Here is a 23,972-nt window from a genome sequence, read left to right as displayed (position 1 = left end):
CTCATTAGCTTTTTACATTAATTAATTGAGGCTAATTGCACATCATTATGAGACATCGTTTTAAAATCACATAATTGAGGACAACCAAAATGAGAAATTGCCTCATCATCTATAATACTGGAAGTAATTTCCCAAACTGCAAAAACCAGCTACCCAAAATGCAGCTGTAAAATGTTCATAGGGTGGTTGGATAAGTGGGTGGGGAACTAGAAGGGGTGTGTTACTCTTCGAGTTTAAAATCCCTGACACATGCGTACTCCAGGCGAAATTCCCTGTGCGCCATATTGGAATGCTTTAGTCTGGATTGGACAGTTCACACAGCGGCTCGCTTCTGAGTGTCTGTTCAGTTCTTTGTTTCAGTTCAAACATCGACTCGACACCTGAAACGTTCACGTAAGTCTTTTAACCCTCGAGGACGCCTGTTTATCTTCAGGCGAGAGCGTGTTTGTGAGATTTGTAGTGGTAAACTTGAATGGATCCTCGGGTGGCTTGGATTCAGCCCGAACTGAAAGGACCTGCCAACGCTTTATGGATGCGCGTGTGGGAAACCTCGCAGAGGCGAAACCACCGTCACCCGCTGCAGGGGAACACCTCTGCGCTGGCGGCTGGTTTTATGAGACAGTTAACGCTGGGTCCCAACTTCACACCTGGAAATCCGGTTAGCGACTGCACCGGTCAACTTTACGATGATGGTGGTGCCCTGAGACCCCAAAACGGCTGTCCTGGTCCTCCACGTCCGTGTTTCACTCCTGTCGGACTCAATGGTTGTGACTCGTTATCGCCGATATCTTCAGGAGATTCCGCGAGCGGCAGTCCAACATCAGACTCTTCTTCTGGCTCCTGTGACAGTACGAGCAGTATTCCAGCCAGACTTCACTTTAACTTCACTGAAAACATGCGCAATGTCAATAACTGTTTACAACAACAACAACAACATTATCAGCGTCGACAGACCCAAATAATGATAGAAAACCATCACAAACACAATCCAGGGCGAAAGAGACATGACAATAAAGCGAGCACAAACGGAATAAATTACTTTCTGTCCCACTCCAATGGCAGTTATTTATGTGGAACACCTTGGGCAACCAGAAGATACAGTCCAGGTATTAATGGGTAAGGGCATCTCCATTTACTTCTGGTCTGGGTAACGTTTCACTTAATATCTTGATGTGTTATTCAGTGTTTATATTTATTTAAAAGCGAGGCAGAATTCGTAGTCTTTGTGGGGTTATCGGACTTGATACTTGGTAACAGTTAGTTATTAAGTACAGTATATTAAAGACTACAGTGTCTCGTGATTTAAACCAGAAATCCTCTTTTGCAACATTACATTGCTTTATTGCATTGCTTTGAACTCCTATTTTCATGGCTTAAAAGTTTGTGACGTTTATCCTCCCCAGCCTCCATGAGGAGATTGTGGACTTTTATAATTTCATGTCTCCACGTCCAGAGGAGGAGGAAATGAGGAGAGATGTTGTCAATCGTATTGAAGCTGTGATCAAAGACCTGTGGCCTACAGCAAAGGTGAGAGATTCTCAGGTCTGAGAGCGCTTTAAAATGTTACTGTTTGTAAGTATGTTCTAATCTTTCAAAATGGACCCTCTGGGCCAATTTACATTTGGTCACCTCATGCATCTTGAATGTTTGGATTGCAATACGATTTATCTGATGTACATTTATCTGATGTACATTTACCTTGAGTGTTGTGTTTGGCATTCAACCTCAATAGAACATTTGACCATTTTGTCCATATCTATTAGTGTCATGTTCATTTATAGGCTAGTGTACATTTAAACGTTGACACAATTAGTTTTCAGAAGAGATAAGCATTTCAATTCTGGAGTTTCTCTCTTCCGGTTAAAAAGACTCTGTAATATCCATGACGTCACATAGGTTGACAAACCTTGTCCAATTAAATACTTTCTGGAACGAGAATGGTTGTACGGGAGGATGCAATCAGTGCATCTGATCATGCATTTGCAGGGCATTTATTATTATTTAAGGGAACACAATCCATGCTGTAGGGAAGTCCCAAAAGATTTTCCAATATAAAAATTTAGTGAGTTCTTACTGAATGTATCGCAGTCCTGCAAGAAAATATTGTGGGCACACATAGTTCAGGGTATTGTGCAGTTTAACCTTTTTAACTGCAGCTCCATATGTAAGCAGTGTCAGAATCAGCAAAATACTTTAATCTCTCCTCAACACCCCACAAATCCCTGAAATACCAAAAAATCCTCATTAAAGTTAGACACGAATTTATGAGCACTCGCATTTAAAATGAAGACTCGAATCATATCAGTAATCTTTTAAAAGCGGTTTTATTCTACATGGAGAGGTTCTGCACATGTTAAAATCACATGACCTGCTGAATACAACTCCCTTAATCTGAAGTTTTGTCTTGTGTCATCTTGAACTTACACTGTCACCTAGTGGCTTGGAAGCAGCATCATTTTAATTCAATAGTTTTCAGTTTCAGATGTCATTGTGGAAATTTAGTATTCACAGTCAGCCATGATCACTTTAATTAATGAGTGAAAGTGTTAAATAACAGTGCAGTTATAGAGATTATGCGAGTAGTTTTCGGCTGGTCATGTGATTCTAATATGGCAGCCCCCATGTGCGGACCCTGTCCATGTAGAATAAAACCGCTTTTATAAGGTTACTGATATGACTTCATTTTAATGTGAGTGCTCATGATTTCCTACATGTATTGCAAAATTACAATTCATTTCTTTTTAGGTGTTTAAAAAAATGTTTTTAATGAGGAATAAATTACTGAGTGCACTTTTAAATAGCAAACTGAAATCGAGGAATCATTCACAATAAGACCAACTACATGTATTAATAAAATAAATGGGGTCAATTTTGATTTCCTGCTGACTTTAAATTGTCATTTCTCCTTTTCAGGTTCATATCTTTGGTAGCTTCAGTACTGGACTTTATCTTCCTACCAGGTATCCTACCTGATTGTCCACATGAACTTGTATGAAAAGATATGTTGCACATTTATTGTTATTAATGTGATTTTATTGTTCTTTTAGCGATATTGACCTGGTGGTGTTTGGAAAATGGGAACGGCCACCTCTACAGCAGCTGGACCAGGCACTCCGGCAGAAGAACATGGCTGAGCCCTTCTCCATTAAACTACTTGACAAAGCTACGGTTAGTCATTATCAGCATTCTTTAGTGAACGCTTCTTGGCCATAATCTCTGCCTTTTTTTTAATAGAAGTTTCCTGCTACATATACATTTGTGGTGCTGAGAAAGTAATAGAATTAAGTAGTGCAAGTTTCACACATTTTACTCTTGTTAGTTCTTCAGGACTCTTTAAAAATGCAGTTATAAGGAAAAAGGGTGTGTGGCATTGTAAATGATGGATGTTCGAATTCTGTGGAACTCTGCGGGTGCAGATTTCTGTATACATTACGTAATTACAGAGCACTTAAAAGTGTATAATCAGTGCTGCTATTGAGCTAAAGAACAGCAGACACTGAAAGTGCACTGGTCATGGTTATTGAGGAAAATAATAATGGTAATGATTCTAAAAGTAATATTCTGGGTACAGATGAATCAATCTAGTAATCAGAGCCTTTTTTGTGCAGGTACCAATAATTAAACTGACTGACAGAGAGACCGATGTGAAGGTGGACATCAGCTTTAATGTTGAAACTGGTGTCAAAGCAGTTCGTTTTATAAAGGACCATCTTAAGGTAAGATGTTTCTCATTCATATGAACCGCTTATTGAGGTCTAGAACTTGGGAACCTGTAGTTAAAGGTGCATTATGTAATATTCAGAAACTCTTGTTATTAATGACACCTGTGGCCGTTAAATGAACTGCAGCCAGCTACCTGTTGCTCGTGCTCGTACACAAATTCCACAGGGATGTGAGCATCGACCAAAGTAATAACGTACATAACATACAAAGAGACTGAACGTGATTCACCGACATCATGCTGACCGATGAGGTAGTATATTTAAAATTACAGTTATGAGTTTTACCACAAACTTTGAAACCGTATATTATAGTTGACTCTCCAGTGCTTGAACATATGGAGGCCCAAACCTGCAAAAATAATAAATAAATGTAATAATAAAATATATTTTGATGCGTGGTTATTGACTTCGTTCGCTAAGCTGCGCAACTCTCTAGATATATGAAGCGTCAGCTATAGATTTGTGTGTTTTTTTTTTTTATATTTATTTATTTTTATTTTTTTATTTATTGCAGAACTTGTACATAAACGATCAGGGAAATTTAAGCATGGGTTTTATCTGTTACAATGAACAATCATCACAACAGACAACAATATTATGGATTTGCAGACATCAAAATATGAAGTTATATACCCAGAAAAATAAAATCATAAGGTTAAATTGTATCATTTCTGAAAATTGCTCATTTTGTGGTTTTGTTAAAGAAACCGTTTCTCATTTTATTTTGTGATTTGTAGTATAACCAATAAATCTTGGATTGACTTTAGCTATTTGTGGGGCTAAAAACACAAGAGCTTTAGTTTACACAATATGGCCATGACCTAACGTCACATCAAAAAAAGTCAAGAGTAATCGAGCACATGCTTCAATCTATGATAAACTAATGGTAAACAGGACCCACCACATAATTATCATACAAGAGACAGAAATGTAAGAATAATACATGTGGGAATAAATAAAAATAAATGAATTCATAAATAAATAATAAAAACAAATGAAAGAATAAAAGAGAAAATAATAACGAATAAATTCAGGAATAACTTTCATTTAATAACTAATATTTGTTTTAAGATATTTATTCCTTTTATTTATTTTCTTATTACATTTATGTATTTATTATTTTTGCAGGTTTTGTCCTTCATAGGAACAGGGCTGTGTGGATATAGGTCTGACTATGCGAGACTGTTGTAATCACTTTTCTTTGCATGATACATAGGCTATCATATAAATGCAGTCAATGTCAGCGTTGGCTTGCTATCCAGCTTTATCAATATCTGTTTGCTAAATTTGGTGGATGACAGCGGTTTATAAAATAGACTGTACATTTTATAAATATGTTGAGACAATTCGATATTGATGTGATTCCATCACAACTGTCATTTGATGCACTATTGCTTTTATCATAGTTATTTTGATTTTATGTATAACCAAGTTGTTACACTAATGTAACTTTTTGCATGATCTTGAACATTGTCTAGCATTCATTTCATGTGTTGTAGTTTACCTTGCTGAATAAAACGCAGATCAATCTTATGGCACTATATTTCACATGCTTTACAGTTATGTAAGTTTACCTGTCCAATAAGAAGAACTCCGATTCAGGGTCTGATTTGATCCCCAAAACAACGTCTTTCCCTCCAGGAATCAAATGCCCTGCTGTTGTTCACTTTAGTTTTTTTTCTTGACCACGATCATGTTCCTGCTTGGTCAGATAGGATAAAGTAGTTTTTTTTTTTTTTTTTGGAATACTCAGTTTGTGTTGGAGCTGGACGTTTGCTGATCTCCATCTCTAAGGTAATGTTACCTATTATTGCTGTTTGTTGTCGCTGTTGAATGGCAGAATATAAACTATTACTGTCTGAGGCAAGGCTCTCGGGAGCACGCATGAATGTCACGTCACATCCTTTGGATTTTCCCAGCAAAAGTGACCCGCTTTTTTCGCATTAAAATCAGTCTACAGGCTTTAGTTGGCAACCTAGGAAGTCCATGAAGGTTGTGTTACAAGCCGTTCACACATTGGCAAAAAAAGGCAAATATTACATGAAACATTTCACATATTGCACCTTTTAATAGTCTGTAGTATCTAGTCTTCTAGAAAGATCTTAAAGGCTATATCAAAGTGTAAATATCTGCTTTATCACATTTATTGATATTTATCCGATTTCTGGTTACATCTGATCATTTTGAGTATTTGATTGTAGTTTTTTTTTTTTTTTCCTTCATGCAGAAATATTCTGTGCTGCCATACCTGATCTTTGTACTGAAGCAGTTCCTGCTCCAAAGAGATCTGAACGAGGTGTTTACAGGTGGCATCAGTTCCTACAGCCTTATTTTAATGGGCATCAGCTTCCTGCAGGTTAGACATCGTGAAGAGTTTCTCATTATGTTGTTCTGACATCATTCACCTTTCATTGGGGGGGTGGGGCTGGGCTGTATATGCCATGTCTTTGGCTGCTGCATTGCATCTTAATGACTCAGTGTCTTGCTTATTATTATTATTATTATTATTATTATTATTATTATTATAATGGGTTGTTTATAATGTAGTCTGTCTGTTACAGAAACTTAAAAAAAAAAAAAAAACACATCTGGCATAATACATCATGTTTCGCCATTGTGAGAAGATTGTTGGTCAACTCCATGAAAGAATTCTCAGAGTAAATTTCTGCTCTTCCTTCAGTTTACTGTAATTATATTAAGTGTGCACCACTGTTTTCATCACTGATGGCTGAACCTTGAATTTGCAAACCGCGTTTGGTTTGTCTTGACTGGAAACTCTATAATCCGGGCCACACTTGCGCACAGGCTAACCTGGGTGAATTAGATGGGGAATTGTATTGTAGCTAAATATTAAAGAGTTGTAAAAATGTCCATGGGCTGGGTATAACGCTGCAGCCAAACTTTCAGTTGTAGGTTATTTCCCAAACCAGCACATAGATCGCTTGTTATTTGTTCTTCATACAAGTTATTTTAATACGGAAGTTGTGCATCTTAAAAGGTGTGGAAACCCTGCCAAACATGGAAATTGTATGTTATCTTAAAAACTTTCAGGTGCTGAAAGTGATTTAAATATGAATGAATTTCATGGCTCAACAGGCTTTCACATGTCATCTGTCAATTTCTAAGCTTATCACACCGCATGTTTAGACCGTTTTATATGCATTAAAAAAGGGGGGGGAAAAAAAAAAACATAATTGCACATAATGGATTTATGAGAGGTACAAGTTTCTTGTTAATTTACAAAAAAAAGATTTTTACTTTTGAGATTAGGAACCTGCTACTTGGTGCTTCTGTAAACTTTTAGCAAGGGAAATCGACACCTGTGTTTGTAGCTAGAGTCTGAAGCATTCAGTGCCATTTGGTTTTCTCAAACCTTTTTTAATTTCTTAAATGATAGCACATTCTTGATGGTGTAAGCAGGGTTCAGAGGGTTCATTTCGAAATGTATTCCATTACGGAATACATGCAGTAATTTATAATGTATTCCATTAGATTACTCAAGGTCAGTAATTTTAGTACTACAGCACTGGTAGGGTTTTTTTTTTTTTTTTTTTCAAATCTACAAAATACACATGTTAAAAATGCCTTCTCTGAAAAACCTAAATATCTTATGCAGTGTTTTTTCTAAAACCAGATTTATCTAATTGATCTTTAAGGAGTTTGAGATTTTTACAGGAAAACAATTAAAAAACGATCAAAGGATATGATTTTTGACCTGATATCAAAGATTTTTATGATCAAATGGGAATTCTTGATTAAAAAAAAAAAAAATATGATCGTGTCTGGTAACATGTGCATGTGAAATAGCATTTTAGCTTGGTGTAAAGCTGACAGTTTACACAAGGTTTATTTCTGTTGCACCAAACTTACTTCTGTCTGCTCGTATGAATGGAACACTTCATAAGAAAGTGGTAAATTCAGTTGATTGGACATGATTTGGAAAGGCACACACCTGTCTATATAAGGTCCCACAGTTAACAGTGCATGTCAGAGCACAAACCAAGCCATGAAGTCCAAGGAATTGTCTGTAGACCTCAGAGACCGGATTATATCGAGGCACAGATCTGGGGAAGGGTACAGGAAAAAAAGGCACCTGAAGGACTCTTAGACCATGAGAAACAAAGATTGAACTCTTTGGCCTGAATGGCAAGCGTCATGTCTGGTGGAAACCAGGCACCGCTTATCAACTGGCCAATTCCATCCCTAGAGTGAAGCATGGTGGTGGCAGCATCATGCTGTGGGGATGTTTTTCAGCAGCAGGAACTGGGAGACTAGTCAGGATCGAGGGGAAAAGTGAATGCTGCAATGTACAGAGGTATCCTTGATGAAAACCTGCTCCAGAGCGCTCTGCACCTCAGACTGGGGCAAAGTTTCATCTTCCAACAAGATAAAGACCCTAAGCATACAGCCAAGATAACAAGGGAGTGGCTACGGGACAACTCTGTGAATGTCCTTGAGTGGCCCAGCCAGAGCCCAGACTTAAACCAGATTGAACATCTCTGGAAAGATCTGAAAATGGCTGTGCACTGATGCTCCCCATCCAACCTGATGGAACTTGAGAGGTCCTGCAAAGAATAATGGGAGAAACTGCCCAGAAATAGGTGTGCCAAGCTTGTAGAATCATACACAAGGATTTGAGGCTGTAACTGGTGCCAAAGGTGCTTCAACAAAGTATTGAGCAAAGGCTGTGAATATTGTATATGCGTTTTGTTTTTTTTTTGTTTTCTTTTTTATTATATTTATTTGCAAAGATTTCAAACTTTCACTTTATCATTATGGGGTATTGTTTGTAGAATTTAGGAAAATAATGAATTTAGTAAATTTTGGAATAAGGCTGTAACCCAAACAAATTTTGAAAAAGTGAAGCGTTGTGAATACTTTCCGGATGCACTGTTTATGGATAAATGTTTTCCATCTGAAAGGACTAAATATTAAATTAAACAAATGTCAATAAAATGCAAAGTAATCTCTTCAGTAATCAAAGTACTTTTTGAATGCAACTATTCTAATTACAAATTAAGTTGTAACTGTAGTGGAATACAGTTACTTGTATTTTGTATTTTAAATACATAATCCATTTATCCGGTTAATTCCCAACCCTAGGTGTAGGTAGAACCCCAACAAATCCAGCTCAGGGTCTCCTAACCATCTAAGTCCGACCCTGGCCATAATCATTGCGTTTTTAATACGCCACATTCTGTTCCATTCAGCTGTGAACTCCTCAATGTGTGCGCACTTCTCAAGATAAAGCGCTGTCTCTAACCTGTAAAGAAAGTCACTGTGCGTTGTGTTGGTGCATGTTACTGTGATTCAGACTGCAAGGTACCTCCAAAAATCATTAATTGATCTCAAAATGAACAATAAGGCCCATCTTTGACAGGTTTGTGGACGTTGTTACTTCATTTCGAATTTGAAGTCACGCATGATTTTTATCAAGCATCGTTGTCACTTCAGAGTACTCATACCCGTCCCTAGTTCATGTTTTTAATGCTTCACATTTTCCGGTAGGTTTTCTGTTGCTAATAATAGTATAATGATAATAAGAGCATATTATTTGTCATCCCTGAGAATTCTTGAAATGCATGATTGATAAAGTCACACTGTCTTCTGGTGTTCTTTGCAGCTTCATCCCAGAATAGACTGCAGAGCCTCCAATATTAACATTGGCATCCTGCTCATAGAGTTCTTCGAATTGTATGGGAGGCATTTTAATTATCTGAAAACGGGCATCCGTGTGAAGGATGGAGGAGCATACCTGGATAAAGAGGAGATCATGAAGGCCATGGAGAATGGATACGGACCCTCAATGCTGTGTATTGAGGACCCAAACTTGCCTGGTATGGGACACACCACTACAGACCGACCGAGACCAGATTTATTGACTTGAGTTTTCAGTATATTGAAATGAGTATTTTAACATTTAAAAAAATGCACACATCACTTCATACAAAAGTTTCTGTTGTATGTTTGTTTCTATTGTTAAAGTGTCTCTGTATGTTAGGAAATGATGTTGGACGGAGCTCTTACGGTGCCATGCAGGTAAAGGAGGTGTTCAACTACGCGTATCTCATCTTGAGTCACGCTGTATCTCCACTATCACGGTCTTACCATAACAGAAACATGGAAAGGTTAGTCCCAATCAGGTGGCGGCATTGTGGGATAAAGCACAGAACTTGTAAGCAGAAAGTTGCCGGTTCGATCCCCACAGCCACCACCATTGTGTCCTTGAGCAAGAATTTAACTCCAGTTTGCTCCAGGGGGATTTTCACTGTAATAAGTGTCTTTGGATAAAAGCATCTGTCAAATACATCAATGTACATTGGCGACCAAGAGTTTGGAATAATGTACAGATTTTGCTGTTTCGGAAGGAAATTGGTACTTTGATCAGTCGAATGCCACTTTGGTGAATTTAAGTATAGTCGGGACATTGCTGATGTAAAAAACAGCACCATCAATATTTAAAACTAGTAATTTATCATATCAAGACAGGCCCCATTTCCAGTAGCCATCACTTCAACACCTTATCCTTGAGTAATCATGTTAAATTGCTAATTTGAAACTAGAAAATCACTTGCCATTGTTTCAAACCCTGCTAAAAGCTATGTGGTTTGTTAAATTAAGCTTAACATTGTCTTTGTGGGTGGTTTTTTTATTTATTTTTTAAACACCATATGCAATAGACTGGCATGTCTTAATATCAATATTAGGTCAAACATGGCAAAAAATAAACTACTTTCTCTAGAAACTCGTCAGTTAATAATTTGAAGAATGAAGGCTATACAATGCTTGAAATTGCCAAGATTACATACAAAGGTGTACACTACAGTCTTCAAAGACAAAGCACAACTGGCTCTAACAAGGACAGAAAGAGATGTGGAAGGCCAGATGTGCAACTAAACAAGTGGATAAGTACATCAGAGTCACTAGTTTGAGAAATGGATGCCTCACATGTCCTCAGCTGACAGCTTCATTGAATTCTACCTGCTCAACACCAGGTTCATGTACAACAGTAAAGAGAAGACTCAGGGGTGCAGGACTTAAGGGAAGAATTGCAACAAAAAAAAACACTTTTGAAAAAGAAAGTTAGAGTGGGCAAAGAAACACAGACATTGGACAACAGATAATTGGAAAAGAGTGTTATGGGAATGAGGTTTTGCCCCAAGTGAAGGAGTTCAAGTACCTCGGGGTCTTGTTCACGAGTGAGGGGACAATGGAGCGGGAGGTTGGCCGGAGAGTCGGGACAGCAGGGGCGGTGTTGCACTCGCTCTATCGCACCGTTGTCACGAAAAGAGAGCTGAGCCGAAAGGCAAAGCTCTCGATCTACCGTCAATTTTTGTTCCTACCCTCACCTATGGTCATGAAGGTTGGGTCATGACCGAAAGAACTAGGTCGCGAGTACAAGCGGCCGAAATGGGCTTCCTCAGAAGGGTGGCGGGCTTCTCCCTTAGAGATAGGGTGAGGAGCTCGGAGTAGAGCCGCTGCTCCTTTGCGTTGAAAGGAGTCAGTTGATGTGGTTTGGGCATCTGGTAAGGATGCCCCCTGGCCGCCTCCCTAGGGAGGTGTTTCAGGCACATCCAGCTGGGAGGAGGCCTCGGGGAAGACCCAGGACTAGGTGGAGAGATTACATCTCCACACTGGCCTGGGAACGCCTCGGGGTCGCCCAGTCAGAGCTGGTTAATGTGGCTCGGGATAGGGAAGTTTGGGGCCCCCTGCTGGAGCAGCTGCCCCCGCGACCCGACTTCGGATAAGCGGTTGATGAGATGGATGTTATGAATTTTAACCCCACTGAGCTTTTATGGGATCAGCTAGACTGTAAGGTGCATGAGAATTGCCTGACAAGACAGCCACCTCTATGGCAAGTGCTACAGGAAGTGTGGGGTGAAATGAGTATCTGGACAAACTGACCGCTAGAATGCCAAGGATCAGCAAAACTGTCATTGCTGCATGTGGAGGATGTTTTGATGAGCACTCTGAAGTGTGTTTTTGTTTTTTTATTTATGTATTTTTTTTTTTTTTTTTATAATTGTATTAGTAATTTTTCACGATATATTGTGACCAGTTGAATACCACTTTGGTGAATAAAAGTACCAATTTGTTTCCATAAAGGGCAAAATCTTATTTACTTTAAGCAAATTTTGTTAGAAAAATCATTATTTTCTGGAATTTTCATCTTTAGCACATTGGGGCGCATCATTAAAGTGACCCAAGAAGTGATTAACAATAGGGAGTGGCTCATTCACCAGTGGGAAAACAGACACAATGCCAAGATGGACAGAAAAGGTAAGACATTTGTGTTATAAGATATCCCTTAGTTAAACTGTTCTGTTCATGAAGTGCTTTTTAACTGTTCAGTTTTTTTTAGTGGATGAGAATTATTTTATTTTTTTTTTAAATAATTTTAGTCCAGAATGTTGAAGACTCGGAGGAGCAGAACTTGAGTGAGGAGCAGAGAGACTCATCCCCTCACATTGCAGGCTCACCTGTGTCCCTGTCCAGCCTTAAACGGCACTCTTCATCCTCTTCATCTTCCTCCGTGTCCTCTGTCTCTGGTAGTGATATTGTAAGTTCATGGTATGGTTTCTACTGTTTTCTTGACCCTAATCTTTTAACACTTAAGTCACTGTGTGCAAAACGTTTCTTTATTCATTTGCACAAAGCAAAACATGGAAGGTTTGCTGTCATGAAGTTGGCTTTGCAATATGCTACATTTGACACCTGCCAGTTGATTTTTAATTTTCTGCTTCTCTCTCATTAGGATTCTGACCCGCCCTGCAGAACATCTGTTCTTCAAGAGATGTTCCCAGTGTCCTGTGTGATTGATGCCAATCAGAAACCACAGAGGAAGGCAAACACATCTGGAGCATTCCTAATTTCCAGAGGTCAGGTAAGGCTGGGTGAGCTGCTGTAATACACTGTCTAACAACCTGCATTGGTCTTGTTTGTTAATTTCTGGGTGGAGACTAAGTGTGGTCTGAGGCCTAACTTTTATAGTCTATTGGTGGCTTTTACTTTCACAGTAAAATGTTCTTGTCCTGTTTTGCACCCTTTCTTCCTGCTTTAGTCACACCAGCTACTCTGTAAACCGTGTATGGATGGGTCGACTTATGTGAATGGAGTGTACCACATCTCTCCCCCGGTCTATTCCAGCTCAACACCCAGTCCCAGTTACCATGCTAAAGTAAGAGACTAGTGTAGTATTAATCTGCCTGAACACATCACTGTTAATGTTTATTTTCAGTTGTGCCACATTACCTTGCCACATAGAATGATTGATTCTGATTGGTTGACAGATGTTCTAAAAATGCGCTATTATTTTTCAGTAAACGCAAAGCAATGAAGTAGTTCCAGGTCTTGACCGAGTAACCGTTCCATATCCCTTTAATTAAAAATTTAACCATATTATTTTGGCCATTTCAAAGAGCCGTACAGGCTGCAATACAGTCAATGTCTTTGTTTTAGTTGGTAAGTAAATCCGATGTGTAAACCAGATAAGAACTATAAACGGTTTCTGTAATATCCTAAATTCAGTTAATATGAACCGACTATTGAAATATGTGGAAAGCACACTTGCGCTCTCCCTCTCATTCGCTCTCACAAACGGACACATGCATACGCACAAACATGTGAGCTGGACACATGGCGTTGATGTCAACCGACCCCTGAGACATAATAAAACATTTGTGTAGCAACGGGGAAACTATATAAAAGCATGGTGACACTACCACACTGCTGCTGAGAAGTGTGCTTAAACTTATATGTTGGCAATTTTTCACTGTCCTGCATATTGCAGCGCCGTTTTGTGGTCCATTCTGCATAAGAATTTAGCTTATGGCCCATTCAGCGCATTATACGGCCGACCCAACGGCCCGCTTGGTTCTTTCGATGGCCTGTCCGCCCCTGATCGGCCCACCGGGAAAATGCCCGGTATGCCAGATTACCAGTCCAGCCCTGCCTCCATCTGATCAGCCTGAACATAACCATTTTTGAAGGTTTGTTGTAGTTTTTAATAAAAAAAGGTATATGCAAAACTCTTATTTGAACTGAGCATTTTTGTGCATTTATATGCAAAAATTTTCTAAACATAAGTCATAATTGGTCTTAAGTGGTGTTGTATCAAATCAATATAATGGAGGTTATATTTGATTGTGACCCTCAAATAATTGAAATGCAGCTTTACCCATATTTACATTTTTGACTGGACCATTTGGTCTCTTTATTAAAACGGACATTTCTTCATTTTCTCAATTACTTTTCATTTCAGAATGGCCAAATGTTCAATGTAAAAGGGGCTCAACATTCCAATGGTTTTGAGCACAATGACATGCCTGGCCTCAGAGGACATCAGCCTCAGTATGGTCGTAGCTGCTGGCAACGTCGGAGGAGGGACACTGCTCCCATAAGCCTCAGCAGATAGTGCCACCCGCTCTGCCTGGCATTCCTTTGGTTTCAAAGTTAGCACTTCCACTTAAGATGGGCACCTCGCCATGTTACACGTCATGGCTCTACTGCACTATTGAGCGTTTCTTCAGTCCAGCGCTACCTGTGACTACACATTTGGACTTACCCATTTTAATTTTACATTGTCTGATTTTTCTCTCTTTTTGGGAATGTTTTTGATAACCAAAGTCAGTTTGGCAGCACTGCTAGACTGTGCTTATTTTTGTACTGCAAGACTTTGAAGTGCCATCTATGTGCAATATGGGGGTTTTATATTTCCTTTTTTTTTTTAAGTTCAATTTTAAGTTAATCTTAAGTTTCTTAGATTTAAATATAAGATGACATCCACTATGGCTCACTTTGGATGTCCAAAGTATTTTATCATGTTCAAATCCATATCACACAGTTTTATTATTGAGATTGTGGTTTTGTGCAAGCTAAAATCTTGAATGTACTACTTGCCCATATGCTGGCCTTTCAGACATGCACTTCAGTTTTTGTACCAGCTAATAATTGCTTCCTACCAAAATCATCTGCCCTCTCTCAGGCTTGTATACTGCCATACGTTTAATGTCTTTAATTGAATGCATTAAAAGGATGGTTCATCCAAAATGTAAGTTATTTATAATTTACTCACCCTTGTGTTTTTCTTAAAACCCATATGACCAGCTTGCATGAAACATTAAAGAACATTCATCACTTTCATTGTTTGGAAAAAATCATATAATGAAAGTGAATGGTGACTGAGGCTTATATTCTACCTAATGTATCATTTTGTGTTGCACTGAAACGAGTCATGGATTTTGAAGAACATGAGGGTGTGTAAATTATTCTTTTGTATTTTATAGTCTGTCTTTGTTTTTTTACATATATTTGAGGATTAAATGAATGTGCTGACTTTTGTTTTCTGTTTACACAAGGGATCAGTTATAGCAGTGCATGCCCTAACCAGTTCCATATTTCCTTTTTTGGGAGGTTTTCCCCACCCTTAAATGCATGAAATGGACTAATGTTGCCTTTTTGGACTTTTAATTTTATGTTCTGCCACCAGATGGAGATCTTGATGCGTGTGTCGTCCACTTTTTAATCACATGAAGTGTCTTGAGAGAGGGAGTGTTTTGTGGCAATGCAGTGTTTTAACTATAGCTGTCAAACACTAAACGATATATATATATATGGACCAACTGCAGTCTTCAAACCTGCATGCAGGTCCTGATTGAATGTAATGTCTTAAATGTAAGACTCTTGATTTTCAGATTACATTTTGATGTATCTTTTTGTACTCTATTTTTTTTTAAATAAACCTCTTAAACCGTAGCATTTTAATCCCTTTTTATTTGGTATGGGTTTCCTAATTCTGTTGTACTGGAACTCTCTGAAACTGGAAGTTACTGTTTCTCAGTACAGTTTTGGAAGCTCGCAGAACATGAAAAAATAATACAGGTGCATCTCAATTTGAATATCATGGGAAAAGTTATTTCTGTAATTTGAACTTTCATATATTCTAGATTCATTGCACAAAGTTAAATATTTTGAGCCTTTTTGTAATCTTGATTATGGCTTGCATCTCATGGAAATAAAAAATCCAATATCTCAATATTAGAATAAAGAATTTACAATACAGAAATTTCAACCTTCTGAAAGTATGTTAATGTATGCGCTCAATACTTGGTCGGGGCTCCTTTTGCATGAATTACTGCATCAATGCGGCGTGGCATGGAGCCAATCAGCCTGTGGCACTGCTGAGGTGTTATGGAAGCCCAGTTTGCTTTGATGGCGGCCTTCAGCTCGTCTGTTTTGTTAGGTCTGTTGTCTCATTTTCCTCTTGACAATACCCCAAAGATTCTCTATGGGGTACAGGTCAGGCGAGATGGCTGGCTAATCAAGCCCAGTAATACCATTGTCCGCAAACCAGTTATTAAGCTTGTCTGCAGATGGAAACAGGAAGTGCTCTAAAATCTCCTTGTAGATGGCTGCATTAACTCTCGACTTGAGAAAACACAGTGGACCAACACCAGCAGATGACATGACACCCAAATTATCACTGACTGTGGAAACTTCACACTGGACTTCAAGCAACTTTTGATTCTGTGCCTCTCCGCTCTTCCTCCAGACTCAAGGACCTTGATTTCCAAATGAAATGCAAAATGTACTTTCATCTGAAAAGAGGTTTGGACCTCTGACTCTGTCACCCAACAGTGTCATTTATGTGTAAATGTGGTAGTCATGTCTTGATGTGTTCATCTCAATGATGGGTACATTTAGAAAGAGCTGCTATTTGGCTGGGTAGAAGGTTTTGAGTTCTGAAAGTTACGGTATGTTTTCATTGTACATTAAGCACATTTTTCAAACGGTCATGGAAAATTAGTTTCCTCATGTTCCCTTTTAGCAATTTACTTCATGCACATTGCCTAAGATCCACACAGAGGCACTCTTGCATCACACCGCTTTGAGGTCCTCTTGACTCATTGTGATCACTGTTAAGGATGTCTAACACTTTTAAAGGTTCTCTGTCATCGGTGTGGCCACAAGCCAATCTTATTTCCTTTTAATTTGGCCCACATTACAGATTGAGTTCATTTTAAATCGCCTAAAGAGGTTTAAAAGATTACACGTCCATCCTCATTTGCATTTGTCTACCTATTTGAGTCTTGTGCTGGAAAAGCCCTTATTTTGTAATATTACTATAAGCTGTAGTGAGCCTCCTGATTGAGACACTGCCATTGACGTTGCATTGAAAATCTTGGCCTGCATTACACCAAGTAATCCAATTGAATGTCTGATAGTCATCAGTCTATCCAAAGTGTACAAGCAGGCTGTTAGTGTCACGGTGTGGTTACCTCTGACGTAAACATCGATCATGAGTCTAGCATTAGCTGTAATTAACATGTACATCTTACAAAACAAAGTCCTGTTTAAACAATAGTTCAGTTTACATTTATAATAATGGTTAAAACATATCTTATGTAATGGAATTTACAACAATGTAAAAAATAGTTGATTTTTTATATATATATATATATATAAGTAATAGTAAAAAATATACTGCAAAATATTCTAATATGCACATGTAAGTAGTTTATGTGTAAGAAGACCAACTCTGTTGTCATTCAGTGTGTCATGGAAGTGGGCGGTTGCTGCTGAGCTCTTTTGCGGTGATTCTCTGATTGGTGGACTTTCCCCATCAGGATCATGTATGGTGTAGTTCTTCATGTGGAATTTCACAATTAAACATGATTATCTTTGAGCTCTTGATATGTCTGTGTATAATGGTTTATAAGTTATAGTTTATAATCACTTACCCTATGGAAAAAATGAATGGGATTTTTACTTCCATAACCAGACCATTGTGCTTTATTGATACAGTAGATACTAGGCCCCACCCACTCATGGGTTCAAACAAATACTAGTGACCACAGTTACTCATTCATTCCTATTAGGAAAACGGGGAGAAATATCCAATAGATTTGACTATTTTTACAACCAATAGTATTTTTTATTTTTTTATTTATTTATTTTAAAGCTGTTTGGTTTTTGTAATTTGAACAAAAACAGTAACTGAAATTGTATTTTTCACGACTGCCAACCTAGATAAAAAAGACTACAAGCTATTCATGGAAAAGATGTGAAGAGATGGAGGACATTGAAACGCCACAGTATGTGTATGTCAGCAGACATTTTGTCACAGGTATAAATAATTAAATAGCTACTGAAAGTAAATGTCTCAAAATCATGTGAAAATACAGCAGAATTCAGAGCATTAAATGAACTTGATGATTGGAGACCACAGTGGCAAGAAAAAGTATGTAAACCCTTAGAAATGAACTGCTGTGGCAGTGGGGCCGTGGTCGAGTGCCCTTCCGAGAGAGAGAGAGAGAGAGAGAGAGAGAGAGAGAGAGAGCAGGCGCGGTAAGGGTGAGCTAAATTGCACCTGAGCTAAATTATGTCTAACACCTCTATCTAATTCCAGTGAGCATGTGGAGATCAGCATGAAAACAGCCACACCACCGCCAGACGGGAGAGAGAGAACAACCTGAGTGACCAGTGACTGGCGTGTCTTACTGAGTGTTGTATGTTGTTGTGAAGCTGAAGACTCAGAGAAGCCTGTTGACAAAGTTTGTGTTACACTGATCTGATTGAACTGAGAAAAGCACAGAGAAGAGTCAACACAGTGTGTTGAAGGCAGAGAAATAAAGAGCCTTACTTGACTGCATCACTGCTCTCAATCTCCTCCCTTCCATCTCCGAGCTTGAACATGTTACAGGTGCATTTGCAGGTATGTATAAATTTGTCTTAAAATCTGGTTTAATCATCAAAGTTACAATAATGAAAAAACACAATCGCTTTTAACGAATACCACAAATTATTATATTGTTATGGCACATATTGAATAAATAATTCACAGTGTAGGTTTGGAAAAATATGTGAACCCCTGGGCTAATGACACCAACAAAAGATAATTAGAGTAGTTAACAAACCTAGCATCCAATTTATGAAACAAGATTGGAGGTGTGGGTTTGAGCTGCTTTGACTTCTAAAAATCACTCAAACATTTTTTGTTTGCTATTCACAAGAGGTATCTGCTGACGTGGAACGCGCCTCACAAAAAAGATATCTCAGAAGACCTACAATCAAGAATTGTTGCTTTGCATAAATCTTGAAAGGGTTACAAAGTTATCTCAAAGAGCTTAGGTATTCATCTCTCCATAGTTAGACAAACTGTTTATAAACCGACATGATTTAGTACTGTGGCTACTCTCCCTAGAAGTGGCCATCCAGCCTAGATGACTCAAAGGGCACAATGCAAAATGTAAAAAAAAAATAACCCTAGAGTTACCGCTGAAGACTTGTAAAAACGTCTCTGTTCATGAGTCTACTATATGGAAAACATTACACAGGCATGACAGGAGACCTTGAAGGAAGCTGCTGCTTTCCAACAAAAATGTTTATGCACACTTGTAGTTTGCCAAAGACCACCTTGACACTCCACAGCTCTACTGAGAGAATTTTTTTGTGGACTGATGAATCTGAGGTTGAATTGTTTGGGAAGAACACCCAGTACTACGTATAGTGTAAAAAGGGCACTGCATATCAACATGAAAACAATCCCCTCAATGAAGTATGGTGGAGGGAGCATCATGATTTTTGACTGCTTTACTGCTTTGGGGCCTGGTCTGCTTGCCATCATCGAGGGGAGAAATTAATTCCCAAGTTTATCAAGATATTCTACATGATAATCTCAGGGTGGCTGTGTGCCAGCTGAAGTTCAGTAGAAGTTGGATGATGCAACAAAACAATGACCATAAATATTAAAATGAATCCACTTTTTGGAGTGGCCTAGTCAGAGCCCAGACCTTAACCCAATAAAGATACTGTGGAACAACCTCAAGAGAGCGGTTCACAACAGACATCCTTAGAATATGCTTTGCTGAAGCAGTTCTGTAAGAAGAATTGTCCAAAATTCCTTGTGAACATTGCACAGCTAAGGGAAACACTCTGTGATTGCTGCCAAAGGAGGATTGTCCAGTTGTTAAATCCAAGGGTTCACTTTTTCATGTAAGCCATGTAATAAAAGTAATTAGCCATGAAATAAGTAATGATGTAATTCCTAAAGGACTAGACTACCATAGGCATGGCGATATAATAATTTATAAAATTATTTTAAAAGAATACTTCACCCAAAAACGACAATTTAGTCATTATTTACTCGCCCTCAAGTCATTCTAAACTTGTGTGACATTAGCAACATTGCAAATGTAGTGAGCCACACCAGATATCCGGTGCCTGGTACAGAAGTCATATATCTTGCTTTCGATGAGTAATGACCTCTCCTGTCTCAGATTTAAGGAAATAACAGCTAGTGTGAGTAAGCTCTGGGCACACAGCTGTCCAAGGGGATTTTTGGGAGGAATATTTTGCCATTTTTCTTTAGTTTACAGCAAGGCCGTTACCATGTCTTGAACATTGGGGGTGTGGGTGTTGAGGTCACAAATAGAAGTATCCTCTTTGGTCCTTTAAAATGATAAAGGCTCTAAATGCAATCTTTTTATGTATAAAGGCTTTAAAAAGTTATAAAAACTTCCACTGTGTCTGCATTGCTAGAAATTTGCATGTTTTAGTCACTTTCTTTTTGTGCTGTCTCAACAAAAAGATGACTAAAATTTGAATTTCTTTTCATCACTGATGTATCAGTATGATGACGTGACTGTGTCAGCTGGCTAGCAGAAAGAAAATACACAAATGTATTTACTTCCCTAGAATTGTCCCTCATTGTGTTTTTTTCCCCCAAGTAGAATCATAATACATTATTTTCTTCAAGAATCTGAACGCTGCTCTTTTCCATACAAAACATATTTACCACTACTGTCAAGTCCAAAGAGAACAAAAAAAAAAAGTTACCATAAAAGTAGTCCATACAACACAAAGCTGCTGTATGGCCCCAGAAAGCTTGGAATGTAGTGCACTTTTCATATAGTCTACTGTTATAATGTCTTTATTGAACCATTAATATTGCTAGTATTTGTCCTTTTTGAAACTTGACAGCTCTTGCTCAATATAAACTGTTGTTACATGGAACAGAGCTGCGTAAAATATGTATTTTTATGTTCCAAGGAAAAGTAACATCATATGGTTTTTGAACAACATAAGGGTGAGTAAAAGTACATTTTCCATTTTTAGGAGAACTACTCTTATAACTGGTGGCTCATCATGGTCTCTTTTAAAAGAAGACTCTAAAGAGATGCTGTACAAAATTCAGAATTAAAGATGTATAGAAATTATTTACATTTTATATTGGCTTTAAACTTACCTAATAATATTTGCATAAAAAAAAGAATATGACACTGTCCTTACCACAGCCTAATAGCAGAGGGATGGGAGCTGAGCCTCATCAAGTCCCATAATGTTATACACACACGGCATGTGATTTCCAAGCTCTGAGTTCACATTCATCATCACACAGTGTAAAAATAGCAATCTAGACTGCTTGTCTAGTTCTCTTCCTAATGAACTATGAAACAACACTTTTATTTTACTATATTAAAATAATCTTGTTAGCATCGATGATACGGTGTGACTTTCATAGAAACTGTGTGCAGAATTCAACATGCACCTAAAACATCTTATAGTTATGGCAAGCATCACAAACTTTTGATCATATTTTGGATTAGAGATTTTAACAAATCTGTAACCCTAAGTATTACAATGTTATGTGTATCTTTATTTGTGCTACGGACATGAATGGCACCTCAAATCGTGCAGCTTCTTGATGAGAGATGTGTTTTTACTATTCGAAGTAATTTCATCTAGTAGACAAGCAAAAACACATCCTATAAATTTACATTGAAGGAGGGACTTGGGTGTGGGTCCTTTTGATTTAGGTCAGTAAAAAAACAAACCTAAATACCCTAGCAACCATACAGCAGTGCAATAAAAACACATCCAACTCCCTAGCAACCACATACCAAGCATTTATAAATAAATGTCAAAATCTAGTAACAAGACTCCTGTCTTGATTTATGTTTTAGTCTCTTGTGTAAGAATCCTTTTTTATGTATGAAATGGCATTTTTATAAAAGGCTTATCTATATGGATATAGGCTACTGTAGATTCCCCACCACATAACATCAAAATAGGCATCAACACTGTCCCCCATGTGTACATTAATATGCATGAGATCCATTTCTTTTATCATACTATGCAGATTAAAATGATAATTTGACAATATGCAGCAGGGCATAGTACGATTGGTGAATGCTCTGTTAGTGTACGTTTTTATCAAAGGTGTTTTCAGCTGATGCAGCTCTGCTCATAGTTCCTGTGCAGAGACTTTGATTCTCCTGAGGAAAGTTCACAGTCAGATTGACAAGGTGGATAAGCCGCTAGTCTTTAAGCAAGATCTGTGTTTTGTAAGAACGGCTGTTTTAATATCTATAGCAATCCCGTGTGTGTGTGTGTGTGTGTGTGTGTGTGTGTGTGTACATGCAACAAGCAAACATATTTCATCCAAAAACAACTTTGATCTGGCCCTAAAACAGCTACATAACACTAAAAAAAAATAGACAACATGTTTTAATGATCCAGTTTGTTCTGAGTGAAGAATATTTTATTAAACATTGCTTTGGATGTGTTTTGGTGCAAAGTAATATTGTTACATAGAATTTGTGCAAATGATTTCAGCACTAATGTCAAGGTAAAAATTTTACTCTGTTAAGCTAAAATAATGATGGATATTTCAAAGTCAACATATTGTTCTTTTACAGACATGGTTTAGGGTTTTTTTCTGTCCGTGCGTCCATCCATGCATCCTTTTGTCCGTCCCATCCATCCATGACACAATACCCTAATAATGCCTATCAACAAGCTAACACAGCCTAGCAACAAGCCAGAACTCTCTGGTAACACCTAGAAACCAGTCGCAATAATGTGAGACAAAGCTGACTAAAGTTGTTTTGAGAGTAATTCTTTAAATTGACTTAAGTGTTATTGGCAGTTTTGAGCTCAACACTTGGATACAATTTACATAGAAATGGCCTATTTGTTCTAAAGTTAAAATCAATTAACTTGACCAACGGCCAACACAGCAAAATGGCTAACTTAATAGACTTCAGCAGAGGCAGAACATAGTTACTAAAAGTGCTCTGTGCTTATAAATGAAAGAGACAAATTATGCCTAATTCTGCTTCAGCAGTCACTTTTGATAAAGAGAGAGAGAGAGTGTGTGTGTGAGAGAGAAAGAGAGATCAGCATAGAGAGGAAAAATATGCTTTATTACTAGTATAATGCATAAATGGCCACAAGGAACAATAATCTATTAGAAGTCAGTGTTTTGGTGTTTTCTTACATAATTTTCACTCATTTGTTGATAACTGTGAGGGAGCGAGAGAGAGAGAGAGGGAGAGAAAGGGAAATTGGTAGATAAGATAATTTACAAACTTTGAAATCACAAACACACTGACATGCAGTATAATGCTTAAACTTATATAAGAACAATTATATAACATGCCCGTTATATAATGTGCCACCTTTTGAAGAATCCAAAAGAAACCTTTGTTTTCAACCAGTGTCTGCTCTTCTTTTGCTGTGTGCATAGCGAATGGCTGCTGAAGGGTGCTACATTGTCCTTCATCTGAGAAAATCTACAGATAAAAGATTAATTTGGGATCGATGTACAGTATGGTGCAAAATGCATTCTACAACCATGAAGAATTTCTCTTTGCAGTTCCCCTTCTGTAGCTCTCTCCAAGTTGTGTCAGAGAAGCGACACTAGGGGTCTTTCTTGAGTGCCGATATTCACCTCTGGACTATGAAAAAAGGCCAATGAGAGTTGGCAACCAGTATTTGCATGTCCCGCCCCCGGACATACGGGTATTTAAGCGGCGCAAATACGGGAGTTCATTCAGAAAATTTCTTCGGAGCCGATGGTCGTGCATGCAGTTACACACCAAGTTCCTGTTTAATCCTCTGACGCTCTGCATGCTGTTGGATCTGACGGCGCACAACAGCTGCTTTCTCATTCGCGGCACGGCTGTGCATTCTTGCCCCTGGCGCTTCGACAGTGCAGACAAACTCGAAAGAGTTATTCTAAAGAGTGAATTTCGCTCTAAAAGAGCAAAACACAGCGGCGTTGAACGTCCTTCTCAGGACGCCGTCTTTTTAAAGACGATTTTCCGCCTCTGTGTAGTTTCTGGATGCGTTGATTCTCCCCACCGCTGACGGCCATAAAAACTGCCTTGCATTCCTGGGTTGCGATCACACGCAGGCAGCGTTTTTATGAATGGTCTATGTTTTCAGTACGAGAACATAGCCATGACA

The 23,972-nt window shown here is 38.3% G+C and overlaps 1 protein-coding gene across 1 annotated transcript; it reads left to right on the top strand.

Moving 5' to 3' along the window:
• Window positions 1–304: 304 nt before the first annotated feature.
• LOC127655925 (terminal nucleotidyltransferase 4A-like) lies at window positions 305–15,470 on the top strand. The gene is made up of 13 exons (XM_052143999.1): window positions 305–1,116; window positions 1,404–1,527; window positions 2,914–2,960; window positions 3,048–3,168; window positions 3,609–3,716; window positions 5,950–6,078; window positions 9,346–9,559; window positions 9,724–9,850; window positions 11,899–12,002; window positions 12,125–12,282; window positions 12,478–12,606; window positions 12,784–12,900; window positions 13,984–15,470. Exons 1-13 carry the CDS (start codon window positions 473–475, stop codon window positions 14,134–14,136), a joined length of 2,175 nt encoding a protein of 724 aa, XP_051999959.1. The 5' UTR covers window positions 305–472; the 3' UTR covers window positions 14,137–15,470.
• The last annotated feature ends 8,502 nt before the right edge of the window (window positions 15,471–23,972 follow it).

This window comes from Xyrauchen texanus, chromosome 15, assembly GCF_025860055.1.
Source record: "Xyrauchen texanus isolate HMW12.3.18 chromosome 15, RBS_HiC_50CHRs, whole genome shotgun sequence".
NCBI classification, from domain to species: domain Eukaryota; kingdom Metazoa; phylum Chordata; class Actinopteri; order Cypriniformes; family Catostomidae; genus Xyrauchen; species Xyrauchen texanus.
This window is presented reverse-complemented; position numbering and strand designations above follow the sequence as displayed.